Consider the following 19,586-nt stretch of genomic DNA (forward strand, 5'->3'; position numbering starts at 1 on the left):
TTAATTTCAGCTCGAAGGCGGGTCAAGGTCCTAGACTTAAGCACGTTTTAGACCGGGGAGATTAGTCGTCAATTAGACCAGACCGTACTACTGTTTAATGCAATTAATTAGAGATTATAAAAGAAACCACCGATGAGGTATTTATTGAGTCCGCACACTTTTAAAGTAAGAGAACTCCGAAAGCGTTTTCCGCTAGATTCCAAAAACTTGACTTTGTCTATAGAAACGTCGCGGCTTCAGAAAACAAACTATTCTGATCCATGTTTACCAACAATGAAATGATACGCATGATATCATGCTTGACTTAACACAAGACAAAGGCACGCAAATTCTACGATCAGTGGAATTGAGTTAAAGCCGGCGATCGCACATCTAGAAGTTGTAAAATGCCTATGAGAAGTAAATGGCCGGCAGTAAGCATCCCTGAGGACGTCTCATGGGCGGAGTACATCATGAAGGGGTTTGGTGTTCACGGCGACAGGACAGCTATCGTAAGTACGACGGGTCCCATTTTTTGTAACACTAGGCATTGCTCGGTTCGCTATGTGTCTAGCTGGTGATGATTCTTGTATAACAGCAGCATGGAACTCAATTTTACGAGAAACCTTCAAAGTAAGACTGACCAAATCTAGAAAAATATATTCGAATAAAATACATAGATCAAAAGATCAGGCAACCGTTAAATCAAGGTACTTTGCATGCGTTTTATAGTGTAATTTTCTCTGCCAGGACATCGAAACTTATCCTGAAATCGTTGTTATCGTAGGAGTTGTACTGTACGTTATAATATATATCCCGTTGATAAGGGTCATTAGTAGGACAAGAGGGAGATAGGACAAGAGCATTACGAATCTAGCGAGCTAGTTGATATATGTATCACACTGTACTCCATTCTATGGAATAAATTTGTTTCATTGTTTCCATGGAAATATTAGATAAATTGTCAAAGACAATTTATTTATAGAATTGCGCGCTTTAGGTGGCAAGCGCTAATTGCCTTGCGGGACGTACACAAGTATTATATTGATAAAAGTGGTAAAGTATCAACCTGTATGATAATCGGTCTGCTATTGATAAAAAACGTTTATAAGACAAATTGGTGATAATAATCGGTGCTAGTTGTGATGACCCAATTATAGGTAATTATGCTTACACCCGTTGCTTTGCCCGATTTACAATCACGGTACGCTTCACTTAGCTGTATACTTGAGTAACTACAATACGTTTCTTCGATTCACACTTGTGTTTCGCATTTGAGAGTACGTAATTCGTGCGTTTACCCGGTTCACAAGTAGTGCTCCTTATTTTACTCTTCGCCCGGTCCACACATTCATGTGCTGTTGACTCTCGAAAACTCCCGATAGGACTGTAATTTTTATCTTCCTTCCGGTGGACCCTCAGTTGGTCATATACTTAAACTCAGTGGGGTTCACTGACTTCCGCACTTACTTTCGCGCGGAGAGTTAAAAGTTGACAAAATGACTTGCTTGCGCGCGAAGTCTTAAACCTGGTGTTATCGTGTTCCTTTGTATTTACGAAATACTGATTACACCGGTATATGCATCACTTCCCCAGGTGGATCCACAGAGCGGCCAGTCATATACCTACCCTGAGCTGAAGGATTTAATCCACAAGATGGCTTCCGCACTTACACGCAAAGGCTTCAAACAAGGAGAAGTGCTTGCCATAATGTGTCCCAACATCCCGGAGTTCGCCATCGCTTACTTTGCAGCCATCCTAATAGGGGGTATCGTCACATCGATGAATCCGCTGTACACAGGGCGCGAAGTCGCACACCAGTTAGTGCATTCGCAAGCTTCCTGGCTCCTCACAGTACCCCCCTGCATACCCCGTGCGATGGAGGGTGCGAAAGAAGCAGGCGTGGCAAATGTTTACGTAGTCGGTGAAGCAGAGGGGTGCGCCTCTTTGTCAGAGCTCCTAGAGGATGACGGGACATGTCTACCTACAGACCTGTCAATCAAACCACGAGAAGACATCGCCGCATTGCCATACTCAAGTGGCACCACAGGGTTACCAAAGGGAGTCCAGCTGACCCATTATAACCTGATCGCGGACTCGTGTATCGTGATGGGGGAGAGCTTCACGCATTACTCACGTGACAGTCACGTGCTGGCGCTGCTTCCTTTCTACCATAGCTACGGCCTGATGGTCAACCTTGCCAATGTCCTTCTTGTGGGGGGTAGGGTGGTGTGCATTCAACGGTTTGACCAGGAGGCTTTCCTCAAGACTATTCAGAATGAGAAGGTGCCTAGCTTAATACATTATAACCTGGATATAGCGATTGTTTTCCTGCATATAGCAAAATGTGGACTTTAAAAGCACACTAGCATACACACATTGGCACCAGTCGGGCCAAGACGGGACGCTAGCACAGTCTATTACCCGTGCAGTTCGGCAACCATGGACAGCTGTTTCGTCCTTATTAGGACTCGTCAAAATGGCACATAGCGATATTCAATATAACGATGATCTCGTGAGAAAAATCACGATTTTTGGTCCCAAGAGTAAGCATTTGACATTTTTTCGATATGATTATGCTATTGTTTTTGTCCCCTTGCCTTACCCTTATATCGAGGTTTAATTGTTAGTTTATATTTTCTTCACATTAGTGATTAATCATTATCAGAACCATCACTTCTCCTTTTTATTCCACTTGTTTGTTTTCTTTTTCCCATATCTTTTTGCTTTTCTTTGTTTTTCCCTTTTTTTCATTTCCCTTTTCTCCGTTTTCTTCTGAGTCTCTTCTTCCTTGTCCTTCTTCCTTCTTTCCTTTTTTCTTCCTTTGCTATTCTTTTTTTCTACTTGTTCTTTGTCTGCTTCACCTTCTTCTTTTTCTTTTTCTCACACCTCTCCTATCTCTCATACCTATTATTGATATCATTAATTCCCTAGATTACCCATGCTGCCTTGGTGCCCCCTATAATGATCTTCCTAGCTAAGCACGAGATGGTCGACCAATACGACCTCTCGAGCTTGATTGACATCACAGTAGGCGCCGCTGGCATGGGGGAGGAGCTCATGCAATCAGTTAAAGATAGACTCAGTAATCTCAAATATTTACGACAAGGTATGGAACTATTCCCTTCTGATTAGGTCGTCATCGATGCAGAGACAGTATAGTTTAAGCGGCAATGTCAGTAATTACTTCCGGTTGATTACGTAACAATTTCCGATTGTTTTTAACGGAAAACGCGAAAAATGTTTCAATTGTAAAATGAGTTTGTCTATAGGAAGATTCTTAGAGGAAGTGACTAATAATTTAGAGCGGATGGCCTGGATTCTAATAGATTCGTTGTCTATGTCGGTTGAGGTTTCCGTCGGCCCTCCGGAAGTAAACTATTGAGCGACTAGTGCCGCTTTAACAAGTGTAAAAATTTAATATAAATTGGTTGTTCTAGGTGCTCTACTCGAACATTTCTGTTGCTATTCAATGAATTCTAAAAACGCTACAACTTTGCTGTTTTGGCATCATCTCACAGGCCCGTAGCCAGGATTTATGAAGGGTTTTTTTTTACCCATAAAGCGGACCATTTTCTCTTAGGAAGTTCGTCCTACCTGGAACTACTACTTAGAGTCGACCTTTCAGTGTTAACTGAGGGGCGGATGCTACGGGCCTGTCTCATTCTTATTTGTTTTCTTTTCTTTTCTTAGGTTACGGTATGACTGAGCTAAGTCCAGTTTCACATGTTGTACCGCTGGACACTTACAACCCGAAGTCCGTGGGCGTGCTTCTTCCTAATTTGGAATGTAAGGTAGGGAACTGCTACTAAATATGTAAAATAAAAATGCAACAGGCACACTCCCCTGGGATTGCTTTTTTCGCGGACCAATGAAACCATGATGATGCCATGATGAAACCATGATGCACCAAGACTCATGTATCTTTGCTTGTCTGCAGATTATCGATTTGTCATCTGGAGAAGAAGTGGAGCAAGGCAAAGAGGGAGAAATTTGTATTAGAGGGCCCACTGTCATGAAAGGTATAACGCATATCAAACCATTCCTTGATCAGGGCCGAAGTAGGAATGAGGGTCATTTGGGGTCACATTTTTCTATTTTCACTCAGCCTTCCCTTTGCTTTTTATTTTGTTGTTTCTTTTTCCGTATCATCAATGTCCCTTCCCAGAGATTTTTGCTTTGCTCTCCTACCTCCCCTCCGTCATTCTACTGAACAAAATGATCTCCAATTCTGACTAAACAGGCCCGTACCCAGGGGGGTCTACAACGGCCAAAAGTCTACTTTTGGTTCTCAATAGACGTGCTATTTGTAGACAAAACACAAAATCATAAGCTAGATCACTCTGGTATGTAACCAAATCCTACATAAACCTCCCGTGTACATACTGCAAAGGCATAAAAAATCCCTTTTTGTTCTTTCGGAGGTGGTTAAATTTTTATCAGAGAACTCCCTCCCTCCTCCCTCCCCCCCCCCCCCCCCCCCCCCCGGAAAAATTAGGTCCACTTTTTCGGATTTCGCACTTCCCCCCCAAGAAAAATCCTGGGTACGGGCCTGCTAAATGTCATCATCAAGTTTTGCTATGTGGCGCACCATTTTATCCATGGCGTGCTATGTGTAACGTCGTGTATCACCCTGTGTAACGCAATGTGTCACACAATGAATCACACCATCTGTCGCGACATTTATCACGTCCTGTGTAACACCACACGTCACGTAACATGTCTTCAGGCTACCTGAAAAATCCCGAGGCGACTGCACGAACGCTTGACAGCGAGGGCTGGCTTCACACGGGAGATATCGGTCACTGCGACCAAGGGGACTTCTTTTACATCACAGACAGGCTGAAAGAACTTATCAAGTACAAGGGTTTTCAAGTAAGTGCCCTTCACGACCGGTTCGGATACATCACAGATAGACTGATAGAACTTATCAAGTACAAGGGATTTCAAGTAAGTGCCATTCACGACCAGTTTGGATACATCACAGACAGACTTCGCCCCATGTAAGGTAATCCAGAATCCGTAATCCAGGTTTTTAGGGCCCTTGGAATCCGGAATCCAGAGATTGGAATCCGGAATCCACAGTTTGGAATCCAGAATCCATACTTTTCATTCAAATTAATGACTTTAAAAAATCCCACAATGACCACACAAGCGAAGATGAAGATTGAGTAGCCGAGTAAAGTGCCACGATGTTCCTCAAGCCCTTGCCTTTATTTGCATTTCTAATGATGGGGTGTGTCTGGTTAGTGTTTAGCATAATTGATTGAAAAATCATTGTCGATCATTGTACAACTTTTTCCGGTCTAATTAGCTTCAATTGGCAGAATTCTTTTATTCTTAAGAACACTAGTAAGAGTACAAAACAAGTTCTCCAGTTAAGACTCACAGTATTTTTCTTATTAGAGTTACAATTCATAAAATTGAGTAGGCAAGGATATCCAGAGAAGCCATAAGCTTATAAAATAGGACTCCCTTCTAACATTATGCATTTTGCGGGAGATATACGCATTTTAGCCTGATCTCCCGTTCTTGTTAGAATGAGCGAATTTCATATTAATGTCGAAAATTTAGCCAATCGGGAATGGAAGCCATTCAACAACAAACAAATCAGGAGGCGAAGAAAGTCAAATTTGCGTTTAGCTTTGACGTAAGTACTGGCGTTTTGATTTAGTTTGCAATTTCATTGGCTAAAATTCAAAACACTATACCCTAAACCAATAGAAACGCTAACAGAACGGAAGCCTGACTTACTTTTACTTTTTACACTCATCCGAAATCCGCTCTATGAGATAGAAGGCGTGTATTGCACAGAGTATAGCCATTCTCACGTGCACACGTCACCCAAAACTCGGTTTTGTTCGTCTTTGAATAGACCATTCCAGCTAAAACGCACGCGCGCGGCATGACGGTAGTTGTGGTAGATTCGTCGAGCAAACTGTAAAAACGTGCGCGTTGCATTCTGGTTCTGGTAGCTGTGGTAGCGTCCTCGGCATTTCTGATTGAAAATATGCAGTTATAGCTGGAATCGCCTATTACTAAATTGGAAATAATCCTTCAGTGCCTGTGAAACTTTTCGTCAAAAGAGCGAGTGAGTTTGCACTCAGACGTTAATCCATATCAATTGTTTTATTTCCGAGACCCGAGTTTGAGCAACCCTTTTATGATATCTTTCTGATTATCGATACATTAACGCGAACGCATGCATTACGAATGAAAGGATTTACAATGTGTCAACTTGAATTCCTACCAAATATACCATGCAAGCGGCCCAAATATTGTGCGTCGCGTCACGGAAGCCATGAATCCGTTTTGCAAAGTTTTTTTTTCCTGGCGACCGCGTGTGGCTGAGCAGGGTGTAACCCCGTGAAATCTCGGTTTCGAATTTGGACGTCAACCAAATGCCTTTGCTCTTTGAAAAACGTTGCAAGACGTAAAGAAAACAGTGACGCCAGTGACGCATATTTTAGTAGTATAAATCATATTTTAGTGTTATAAATGCATGTATAATGCATTTTAGTGGGATACATATCTTAGTGATATAATGCATATTTTAGTGATATAATGCATATTTTAGTGATATAATGCATATTTTAGTGATATAATGCGTATTTTAGTGTTGTAATGTATATCTTAGTGGTGTAATGCATTTTGGTGGTATAATACATATTTTAGTAGTATAATTCATATCTTAGTGGTATAATGCATATCTTAGTGATGTAATGCATATTTTAGTGGTATAATGCATATTTCAGTGATATAATACATATTTTAGTGATATAATGCATATTTTAGTGATATAATGCATATCTTAGTGGTGTAATGCATATTTCAGTGATATAATGCATATTTTAGTGATATAATGCATATTTTAGTGATATAATGCATATTTTAGTGATATAATGCATATTTCAGTGATATAATGCATATTTTAGTGATATAATGCATATTTTAGTGATATAATGCATATCTTAGTGGTGTAATGCATATTTCAGTGATATAATGCATATTTTAGTGATATAATGCATATTTTAGTGATATAATGCATATCTTAGTGATATAATGCATATTTCAGTGATATAATGCATATTTTAGTGTTGTAATGCATATCTTAGTGGTGTAATGCATTTTGGTGGTATAATACATATTTTAGTAGTATAATGCATAACTTAGTGGTATAATGCATATCTTAGTGATGTAATGGTAAACAAATGGTTTCTTTTCACTATAGTTGTCCCTTTTTAGCATTACGCTTCGATACCCTAATGTTTTCTGTTCATTGCTATGTCGAGAGTTTTGCATGATTTTCATAGAATGTCATTAATATTTTGTTGGAATCCGGAATATAAGTTGTGCCTGGAATCCGGAATCCAAGGGTCGGAATCCGGAATCCAGAGCCTGGAATCCAGAATCCGGAAGCCTCTTGGATTACCTTACATGGGGCGACAGACTGAAAGAACTTATCAAGTACAAGGGATTTCAAGTAAGTACCATTCACGACCGGTTTGGATACATCACAGATAGACTGAAAGAACTTATCAAGTACAAGGGATTTCAAGTAAGTGCCATTCACGACCGGTTTGGATACATCACTGATAGACTGAAAGAACTTATCAAGTACAAGGGATTTCAAGTAAGTGCCATTCACGACCGGTTTGGATACATCACTGATAGACTGAAAGAACTTATCAAGTACAAGGGATTTCAAGTAAGTGCCATTCACGACCGGTTTGGATACATCACAGACAGACTGAAAGAACTTATCAAGTACAAGGGATTTCAAGTAAGTGCCATTCACGACCGTTTTGGATACATCACAGACAGACTGAAAGAACTTATCAAGTACAAGGGATTTCAAGTAAGTGCCATTCACGACCGGTTTGGATACATCACTGATAGACTGAAAGAACTTATTAAGTACAAGGGATTTCAAGTAAGTGCCATTCACGACCGGTTTGGATACATCACTGATAGACTGAAAGAACTTATCAATTTCAAGGGATTTCAAGTAAGTGCCATTCACGACCGGTTTGGATACATCACTGATAGACTGAAAGAACTTATTAAGTACAAGGGATTTCAAGTAAGTGCCATTCACGACCGGTTTGGATACATCACTGATAGACTGAAAGAACTTATTAAGTACAAGGGATTTCAAGTAAGTGCCATTCACGACCGGTTTGGATACATCACTGATAGACTGAAAGAACTTATCAATTTCAAGGGATTTCAAGTAAGTGCCATTCACGACCGGTTTGGATACATCACTGATAGACTGAAAGAACTTATCAAGTACAAGGGATTTCAAGTAAGTGCCATTCACGACCGGTTTGGATACATCACAGATAGACTGAAAGTACTTATCAAGTACAAGGGATTTCAAGTAAGTGCCATTCACGACCGGTTCGGATACCTCACAGATAGACTGAAAGAACTTATCAAGTACAAGGGATTTCAAGTAAGTGCCATTCACGACCGGTTTGAATACATCACAGACAGACTGAAAGAACTTATCAAGTACAAGGGATTTCAAGTAAGTGCCATTCACGACCGGTTTGGGTACATCACAGATAGACTGAAAGAACTTATCAAGTACAAGGGATTTCAAGTAAGTGCCATTCACGACCGGTTTGGATACATCACAGAAAGACTGAAAGAACTTATCAAATAAAGGGTTTTCAAGTAAATTCTGTAACGACAGAGGGGTAGAGTTGTGATACTTAAAAAGTCCGTCAATATAAGGAATACTATGAGTATGGAAAGCATTTTATATCTCTCCGTCCCAGGTCCCTCCGGCAGAGCTTGAAGCATTACTGTTGTCTCATCCTGATGTCGAGGACGTGGCTGTTATTGGAGTCCCGGATGTTGAAGCTGGAGAACTACCTAAAGCCTTCGTCGTCAGAAAGAAGGAGAGCCTGACCGTGGAGGATGTCACTGGCTTTGTCAACTCTAGAGTGGCGCCGTATAAACGCCTTCGTGGCGGTGTCGAGTTCACCGACGAGATTCCTAAATCAACAAGTGGCAAGATACTAAGGTAGCGTAGCTCGAATGTTCTGGGGAGGGGAGGGGTATAGGACTGCGCAGTTATAGATATCGAATGCGAGAACTAGCAGTGTGTGCGTCCCCTTTGCCCGCCTTTAGATAGTTTAACACCCTCCCTCCTCTTGAGTCAAACTACCAAATAAAAGAAAATATTAAGAAAAATGAAGAACTTCCTTTTTCTTTGTCCGTTACTCGCCAAAGGCTAAAAAATTGAAATGTAAAGAGCTGAAATTTTCAAATCCAAGATCTGTTCATTTACACGAAATCTACTTCAGTTCTTTTTCTGTTGCTCTGTGTGATAATGACCCTGTCTTCAGTAGTGCAAAGTTTCAAAACCAAGATTTGATGTTTGTGTATGTGTGTTTTTAGGCGAGAGCTGAAACGCCGCGAGCTAGAGAGAAAACCACAATTCGCTGAGATAGTCAACAAAAGAGATGCCAACGTCATCAACAGCAGATACCCGGATGTAGAGATACCGGAAATGACGTTACCCGATTACGTCATGGAATTTTTTTACAAATATGGAAACGTTCCCGCTATTGTAAGTATTAAAGCCGCATTGTCACCAGTTTACTTCCGGAGGTCCGACGGAAACCTCAACCGTTAAAAGACAAAAGAATCTATTCGAATCCGAAATATTTAACAGGCCATCCGCTCTAAATTAGCAGTCACATCCTCAAAGAAACGTCCAATAGACACACTGCTTTCTATATTTTGAAATATTTTCAAAACGTGTTTTCCGTTAAAAATCATCGGAGATTCTTACGTAATCGGCCGGAAGTAAACTGGTGACAATGCGGCTTTAAGTAGTCCTCACTCATAGCTCATTAATTCGCAAATTGACATTCTACAATGCGCATGCGCCGTTTCAGACTGACTGCAAACGAGAACAGGTCTACACTTACACTCAGCTGCTCGACCTAGTACCAAAATGCGCAGCAGGTTTGATCCGTCAGGGACTGGGCAAGGGGGACGTAATGATGATCTACAGTCCTAATGTCCCATCATTCGTCATCATTCTTCTCGCCACACTCAAAGCTGGCGGTAGCGTCACCACAGCCAACCCACTCTACACACCGGGGGAATTAGCAAAACAGATGAAACTCTCGTGCGCGAAATATCTCTTCACGGTCCCAGCCTTGGTCCACCGAGCACGTGAGGCCGCAAATGTTGCTGGTATAGACACGATATTTGTGGACGGCGTGATCGAGGGCTGCAAGTCGTTTGCCAAGCTCCTAAAGAATGACGGGTCTGTTCACCGTAAAGTTCCCATTGATACGGCGGAGGACGTTGCTGTGATACCATTTTCTAGCGGTACCACAGGGTTACCAAAAGGCGTGATGCTGACGCATCGTAATGTGGTCGCCAACTGCAGTATGATGTGTGCGGACGACTTTCTTGGGTACGACTTGACCTCGGTGGTCCTGGCGTTTCTACCTTTTTTCCATAGCTACGGCATGTCAACGCTGTTCACTGGGCTTCGACTGGGTGTAAAACTCGTGTGTATGGATAGATTCGAGAAGACGAAATTCCTGCAGGCACTACAAGATCATAACGTGAGTTAACAATGGACTTATGGGGCAATAAGACCAGGGAGATACGTGCTTACGTATAAAAAGTAAATCATAAATGGTGGATCTAGGAACTGGGGTGGATCAAGGGTAGTTTATTTATGTAAACTATACCAAGTCATATAAGGCATCAAAGCCCTTCATTGTCTGCTACTAAGCATACAATCATCATTTGGCTTAGAAAGGGTCTGTGTTATCATACCGCAGTTGTGTATAAGATTGACACATTATTGTTATTGGTGATGATGATTGGCACGTTATTGTTGTTGGTGTATAACGATTGGCACGTTATTGTTATTGGTGTATGATGATTGGCAATTTATTGTTGTTGGTGTATAACGATTGGCACGTTATTGTTGATGGTGTATGATGATTGGCACGTTATTGTTGTTGGTGTATGATGATTGGCATGTTATTGTTGTTGGTGTATAACGATTGGCACGTTATTGTTGTTGGTGTATAACGATTGGCACGTTATTGTTGTTGGTGGATGATGATTGGCACGTTATTGCTGTTGGTGTATGATGATTGGCACGTTATTGTTGTTGGTGTATAACGATTGGTACGTTATTGCTGTTGGTGTATGATGATTGGCACGTTATTGTTGTTGGTGTATAACGATTGGCACGTTATTGCTGTTGGTATATGATGATTGGCACGTTATTTTTGTTGGTGTATGATGATTGGCACGTTATTGTTGTTGGTGTATGATGATTGGCACGTTATTGTTGTTGGTGTATGATGATTGGCACGTTATTGTTGATGGTGTATGATGATTGGCACGTTATTGTTGTTGGTGTATGATGATTGGCACGTTATTGTTGTTGGTGTATGATGATTGGCACGTTATTGTTGTTGGTGTATGATGATTGGCACGTTATTGCTGTTGGTGTATAAAGATTGGCACGTTATTGCTGTTGGTGTATAACGATTGTGACGTTATTGTTGTTGGTGTATAACGATTGGCACGTTATTGCTGTTGGTGTATAACGATTGGCACGTTATTGTTGTTGGTGTATGATGATTGGCACGTTATTGTTGTTGGTGTATGATGATTGGCACGTTATTGTTGTTGGTGTATGATGATTGGCACGTTATTGTTGATGGTGTATGATGATTGGCACGTTATTGTTGTTGGTGTATGGTGATTGGCACGTTATTGTTGTTGGTGTATGATGATTGGCACGTTATTGCTGTTGGTGTATAACGATTGGCACGTTATTGTTGTTGGTGTATGATGATTGGCACGTTATTGTTGTTGGTGGATGATGATTGGCACGTTATTGTTGATGGTGTATGATGATTGGCACGTTATTGCTGTTGGTGTATGATGATTGGCACGTTATTGTTGTTGGTGGATGATGATTGGCACGTTATTGCTGTTGGTGTATGATGATTGGCACGTTATTGTTGATGGTGTATGATGATTGGCACGTTATTGCTGTTGGTGTATGATGATTGGCACGTTATTGCTGTTGGTGTATGATGATTGGCACGTTATTGTTGATGGTGTATGATGATTGGCACGTTATTGCTGTTGGTGTATAAAGATTGGCACGTTATTGCTGTTGGTGTATAACGATTGGCACGTTATTGCTGTTGGTGTATGATGATTGGCACGTTATTGCTGTTGGTGTATGATGATTGGCACGTTATTGCTGTTGGTGTATAACGATTGGCACGTTATTGCTGTTGGTGTATAACGATTGGCACGTTATTGTTGTTGGTGTATGATGATTGGCACGTTATTGTTGTTGGTATATGATGATTGGCACGTTATTGTTGTTGGTGTATGGTGATTGGCACGTTATTGTTGATGGTGTATGATGATTGGCACGTTACTGCTGTTGGTGTATGATGATTGGCACGTTATTGCTGTTGGTGTATAACGATTGGCACGTTATTGTTGTTGGTGTATGATGATTGGCACGTTATTGTTGTTGGTGTATGATGATTGGCACGTTATTGTTGATGGTGTATGATGATTGGCACGTTATTGCTGTTGGTGTATGATGATTGGCACGTTATTGTTGATGGTGTATGATGATTGACACGTTATTGCTGTTGGTGTATGATGATTGGCACGTTATTGTTGTTGGTGTATGATCATTGGCACGTTATTTTTGTTGGTGTATGATGATTGGCACGTTATTTTTGTTGGTGTATAACGATTGGCACGTTATTGTTGTTGGTGTATGATGATTGGCACGTTATTGTTGTTGGTGTATGATGATTGGCACGTTATTGTTGTTGGTGTATGATGATTGGCACGTTATTGTTGTTGGTGTATGATCATTGGCACGTTATTTTTGTTGGTGTATGATGATTGGCACGTTATTTTTGTTGGTGTATAACGATTGGCACGTTATTGTTGTTGGTGTATGATGATTGGCACGTTATTGTTGTTGGTGTATGATGATTGGCACGGTATTGTTGTTGGTGTATGATGATTGGCACGTTATTGCTGTTGGTGTATGATGATTGGCACGTTATTGTTGTTGGTGGATGATGATTGGCACGTTATTGTTGATGGTGTATGATGATTGGCACGTTATTGCTGTTGGTGTATAACGATTGGCACGTTATTGTTATTGGTGTATGATGATTGGCACGGTATTGTTGTTGGTGTATAACGATTGGCACGTTATTGCTGTTGGTGTATGATGATTGGCACGTTATTGCTGTTGGTGTATAACGATTGGCACGTTATTGTTATTGGTGTATGATGATTGGCACGTTATTGCTGTTGGTGTATAACGATTGGCACGTTATTGCTGTTGGTGTATGATGATTGGCACATTATTGCTGTTGGTGTATAACGATTGGCACGTTATTGCTGTTGGTGTATAACGATTGGCACGTTATTGCTGTTGGTGTATGATGATTGGCACGTTATTGCTGTTGGTGTATAACGATTGGCACGTTATTGCTGTTGGTGTATGATGATTGGCACGTTATTGCTGTTGGTGTATAAATATTGGCACGTTATTGTTGTTGGTGTATAACGATTGGCACGTTATTTTTGTTGGTGGATGATGATTGGCACGTTATTGTTGATGGTGCAGGTCAGCCACACGCTGCTGGTGCCCCCTGTCGCCACCATGCTGGCCAAGGACCCTTTTGTCGATAAGTATCAACTCACAAGCCTGGTGGAAATCACGTGCGGTGCAGCCACGCTATCCAGCGACATCTCACAAGCCGTTTTCGACCGATTTCCGCTACTCTCACGTGTCAGACAAGGTACGTGATCACACAACACAATACGCAACACGATCACGATACATAATCTCGCAACACGAACACGGCTCACGAGCTCCACAAGTACGACCAATTTCCGGTACTCTCGCGCGTCAGACAAGGTACACGATCACGCAACATGATTCCACAACACGATTTTAAAACATGATCTCGAAACACGAGCACGGTTCAAATACACGGTTCACGATTGCCACAAGTAAGACCGAGTACTTTCTTTAACTCTTTCTAACTCTCGCGTGTTAGACGAAGTACAAGATCAAACGAAACGGTCATGGTCACGGTACACGATCACGCGACGCGGGCATGGTTTGAATAGAACAGTATAAGGACGCCTGACATCTTACTTACCGTGTTCTACCGATCGTCGATACTCGTACTTGTCCAACACGATCACGGGATACAACTAAATCAAAATGATCGCCGGATAAGGTGATGGGACGCGATCACGTGAAATGGCCCCGGTGAACAAAAGCAAACATGAACATGCTCTACTTTCACGGGGGACCATCACATAAACTGCACGATGACGGACCTTACCCTGGGCATGTTCGCAGCAATTTAACATCAAGTATCCTGACAGTAACATACGGTCGCACAAGGAAAGACCACAAAACCTGCAGACACGCTTGTCGTCCATACTTTTGTGTCATTTTTATTGCGATTTTGAGTTATCTGAGAACTCTCCCGCATTTTAGCTTCCGTCAGTCAAAAGACTTTAACCGTTTTATTTTCCTACACAAACCAAACCATCTCACTGTTTTACGTAGACCAGAGAATATAAAACATCCATTGACATCCAAACTTGATTAACGTAAGTGAGAAGCACCCTTGGTTTAGCATTTCCGGAATCGCTGGCGATAGTTCTCAGAATAATCAAGATCGGAGTAAGGTCTGATTTTGTCTGGTTCTAGGCTATGGAATGACAGAATTGAGCCCAGTTTCCCATTTTACGACAATTAACAACACAAGGCATGGAACAGTGGGTCAGCTTCTTCCGAACCTTCAGTGTAAGGTACCGTATTGCGCCGCGAAGATGAAGTGTTGTGGCCATAGTACGCATCAGTGTAAGGTACCGTATTGCGCCGCGAAGATGGAGTGTTGTGGTCATAGTACGCGTCAGTGTAAGGTAGCGTATTGCGCCACGAAGATGGAGTGTTGTTGTCATAGTACGCGTCAGTGTAAGTTACCGTATTGCGCCGCGAAGATGGAGTGTTGTGGTCATACTACGCGTTAGTGTAAGGTAACGTATTGCGCCGCGAAGATGGAGTGTTGTGGTCATACTACGCGTCAGTGTAAGGTACCGTATTGCGCCGCGAAGATGGAGTGTTGTGGTCATAGTACGCGTCAGTGTAAGGTACCGTATTGCGCCGCGAAGATGGAGTGTTGTGGTCATACTACGCGTTAGTGTAAGGTAACGTATTGCGCCGCGAAGATGGAGTGTTGTGGTCATACTACGCGTCAGTGTAAGGTACCGTATTGCGCCGCGAAGATGGAGTGTTGTGGTCATACTACGCGTCAGTGTAAGGTACCGTATTGCTCCGCGAAGATGGAGTGTTGTGGTCATACTACGCGTCAGTGTAAGGTACCGTATTGCTCCGCGAAGATGGAGTGTTGTGGTCATACTACGCGTCAGTGTAAGGTACCGTATTGCTCCGCGAAGATGGAGTGTTGTGGTCATAGTAGGCAATAGGGTTGAGGCACAGGCTAAGGCATAGCCGTAACAGGCCTCACATGATTGGGGGGGGGGGGGGGCACGTGCCCCTAGTGGACGGCGCCAAATGGTTTCCAACCACGCTAGCTCTCAGCATGGCCTTAACCACTCAAAAAGCAACAATTCTGAGTGAAGGAAGCCTAAAAGGGGTTTAGGTTGACAATTGTTGGTTGTTGGAATAGTAGTAGTAGTATGAGCGGATAAATTGGTTTACCTGCCTGAACTCCATGGGGCTTCATACAACTTACCCCCCTCCCCTCCCCCCTTAACCTCCCGAGTGACAACAAGAATGTATCCACTCCATGAGGCACTTGTTGTCCACAGATCGTGGATATAGAGAGCGGCAAGTCACTCGGCCCTGGGGTGGACGGCGAAATCTGTGTTCGTGGACCGTCTGTTATGAAAGGTGAACAACTCTGAAATTACCCATCATAACGGAACCGATATTTGACATTTTCGACGATTTTCGCCCTTGTGTTCTGTTTGTATTTTTGTATTGCTTGTTGCCTCATTGTACAATACTTGTTTTGTACTGTGTTGTTATTGTACGATACTTGTGTTGCCTCGTACGATACTTGTGTTGCCTTGTACGATACTTGTGTTGTCTTTTACGATACTTGTGTTGCGTTGTACGATACTTGTGTTGTCTTTAACGATACTTGTGTTGCCTTGTACGATATTTGTGTTGCCTTGTACGATACTTGTGTTGTCTTTTAGGATACTTGTGTCGCGTTGTACAATACTTGTTTTGTACTGTGTTGTTATTGTACGATACTTGTGTTGCCTCGTACGATACTTGTGTTGCCTTGTACGATACTTGTGTTGCCTCGTACGATACTCGTGTTGCGTTGTACGATACTTGTGTTGCCTTGTACGATATTTGTGTTGCCTCGTAAGATACTTGTGTTGTCTTTTAGGATACTTGTGTTGCGTTGTACGATACTTGTGTTGTCTTTAACGATACTTGTGTTGCCTTGTACGATACTTGTGTTGCCTTGTACGATACTTGTGTTGCCTTGTACGATACTTGTGTTGCCTCGTACGATATTCGTGTTGCGTTGTACGATACTTGTGTTGCCTTGTACGATATTTGTGTTGCCTCGTAAGATACTTGTGTTGTCTTTTAGGATACTTGTGTTGCGTTGTACGATACTTGTGTTGTCTTTAACGATACTTGTGTTGCCTTGTACGATACTTGTGTCGCGTTGTACGATACTTGTGTTGTCTTTTACGATACTTGTGTTGCGTTGTACGATACTTGTGTTGCGTTGTACGATACTTGTGTTGCCTTGTACAATATTTGTGTTGCCTCGTACGATACTTGTGTTGTCTTTTACGATACTTGTGTTGCGTTGTACGGTACTTGTGTTGTCTTTAACGATACTTGTGTTGCCTTGTACGATACTTGTGTCGCGTTGTACGATACTTGTGTTGTCTTTTACGATACTTGTGTTGCCTTGTACGATACTTGTGTTGCCTCGTACGATACTTGTGTTGCGTTGTACGATACTTGTGTTGCCTTGTTCAATATTTGTGTTGCCTCGTACGATACTTGTGTTGTCTTTTACGATACTTGTGTTGCGTTGTACGATACTTGTGTTGTCTTTAACGATACTTGTGTTGCCTTGTACGATACTTGTGTTGCCTTGTACAATATTTGTGTTGCCTCGTACGATACTTGTGTTGTCTTTAACGATACTTGTGTTGCCTTGTACGATACTTGTGTCGCGTTGTACGATACTTGTGTTGTCTTTTACGATACTTGTAATGCCTTGTACGATACTTGTGTTGCCTCGTACGATACTTGTGTTGCCTCTTACAATACTTGTTTGCCTTGTCCGATACTTGTGTTGTCTGTTACGATACTTGTGTTGCCTTGTACGATACTTGTGTTGCCTCGTACGATACTTGTGTTGCCTCTTACGATACTTGTTTGCCTTGTCCGATACTTGTGTTGTCTTTTACGATACTTGTGTTGCGTTGTACGATACTTGTTTTGCATTGTACCTTGCTTGTGCTGCCTCATCCGGTATTTGTTTTGCCGTTGTGCTGCCTCGTACGATGCTTATGTTGCATGGTATTGGTGTCGCCTTGTAACGTCTTTGCTCAAACTCTTCAATCACTTATCTCCCCAAGGGTATTTGAATGACCCTGACTCAACATCGCAGATTATCGACGCTGACGGCTGGCTACATACCGGTGATCTCGGTCACTTTGACATCGATGAAAACTTTTACATCGTAGATCGGCTCAAGGAGCTGATCAAATACAAGGGATACCAGGTAAGTCTTTGTAGACACACAGCGCTTAAACAGCCTATTTCAGCCGCCTTTTTTCCATCCTAGCAAAGTACGAAGTGTGAAAAAGCACCCATTTCAATCGGCTGATTTGAGGAAGCAATGCGACATTGAATTTGGTAAATAAAGAATTAAACGTTGCTTTTAGAAGGTAATTCCGATATTTAAACACACGAGTAGCATCGAAACGTCTGCGAACTCGATCTTCTTTAGCGCTTTTTAAACTATGATTGAGAGTCTTCAATTAGATTTTTAACAATTAGCAATATCATCTTAGGGTTGCTAAGATTATATGAAAGCATTGCAGTTTTACTGGGTTATTATTCAATGTTGTCACGAATATTCAGATATCTGTGCCAACACGAATTATGTATTCAGCATAGGCAGCTCTCGGGGGTGTGGCACCGTGATGTACTGTCACGATATTAGTAGGCGATATTGCTCATCACTTTGTCTATACACGGTGGAAGCACCCTGTACTGGATGCCACTTGTAAAAACATGGCACTCTATGGCCGTCCATGGCAGTACCAGGGGGTGGAGCACTAGGGGCATGTATCCCCCCCCCCCCCCCCCATATTTCAAACATCATAAGGGAATGACCAGTATGGGCGTGGCTGTGCTCCCCTGATATTTCTTAGTATTTCTGTATTGTGCCCCCCCCCCCCCCCCTTGCAGTCCATGGTAGTCAATGGCATTAATCAAGGGTATTATTGTAACCACCCTATTTCTTCCTTAACTTCGTGACATCGTTTCAGGTGCCCCCGGCCGAGCTTGAGGCCATTTTAGTGTTGCACCCGTCAATCACCGATGCTGCAGTAATAGGTGTCCCGGATGACGAGGCTGGTGAGCTCCCGCGAGCATATGTGGTCAGCGATGGTTCTTTAACTGAACAAGATGTCATGCAGTTTGTGGAAGAGAGAGTAGCGCCTTACAAAAAGCTTAGGGGAGGGGTAGAATTTATTGATTCTATGCCTCGCTCAGTTAGTGGTAAGATTCTGAGGCGGGAGCTGAAGGCGAAACTGATAAAAACAAAAAAGAACACTCCCAACTTTAAAGTAACATCCCATGACGTCAACAGAAACATCATGTCTAGGTCTGTGTGCTGTGTCATTATCTGATCACGTGATACGCATGTGGGAAATCATCGACATGCACGTGGCAAGTTCTTTATGATCAGAGCACTTTATTGAGATGCCATCTCTAGACCCACGTGCCGTATAGCCACCAGTCACGTGATGCACACGTGGTAGTAAATCTTGTAAATGTTAGTATAAGCGAGAAACGCTATAATCAAGGAAAGGGGCAAGTATGCGCCTGTTATTTTTAAGAACCTTTTCTCTCAAACCATTGAAACCAAGTATACTAGTAATAGGGAGTAAAACTCGAACAAGGCAAATGTGTACACGGACACGAGGGGGGAGGGGGTTATCCCATAAAGCTACCGTCTTCTGCCGAACATGATAGCACCAAAGCTTATATTGCCTGGTGCACACTAGCAACATAACAACATAACAGTGTTACGTCACAACCGGAAAAGTGTGGGACAACAACAGAAATGCCCAGTGATTTAAAACATGACATGTACACATTGCATTATGGCTCGAATCAGGTGTATTTATTTATTCCCGTTAACGCTTGGCTATGAAATGACTTATTTATTCCAACGGTACAAGGCGCGAAAGGTAATTTTTTCCCATTGTCCACTGCCTTTAGCCCAAGCCGCTAA

The 19,586-nt window shown here is 42.2% G+C and overlaps 1 protein-coding gene across 1 annotated transcript; it reads left to right on the forward strand.

The window, feature by feature from the left end:
• The first annotated feature begins 16 nt into the window (after window positions 1–16).
• LOC5504436 (4-coumarate--CoA ligase 2) lies at window positions 17–19,453 on the forward strand. Its single transcript, XM_048730446.1, has 14 exons — window positions 17–491; window positions 1,576–2,265; window positions 2,914–3,088; window positions 3,673–3,773; window positions 3,920–4,001; window positions 4,709–4,854; window positions 8,766–9,013; window positions 9,391–9,562; window positions 9,894–10,577; window positions 13,658–13,832; window positions 14,762–14,862; window positions 15,886–15,967; window positions 17,698–17,843; window positions 18,616–19,453. The coding sequence occupies exons 1-14, from the start codon at window positions 387–389 to the stop codon at window positions 18,976–18,978; spliced, it is 3,270 nt and encodes a 1,089-aa protein (XP_048586403.1). The 5' UTR covers window positions 17–386; the 3' UTR covers window positions 18,979–19,453.
• The last annotated feature ends 133 nt before the right edge of the window (window positions 19,454–19,586 follow it).

The sequence above is a fragment of the Nematostella vectensis genome, chromosome 7 (genome assembly GCF_932526225.1).
Source record: "Nematostella vectensis chromosome 7, jaNemVect1.1, whole genome shotgun sequence".
NCBI classification, from domain to species: Eukaryota; Metazoa; Cnidaria; class Anthozoa; order Actiniaria; family Edwardsiidae; genus Nematostella; species Nematostella vectensis.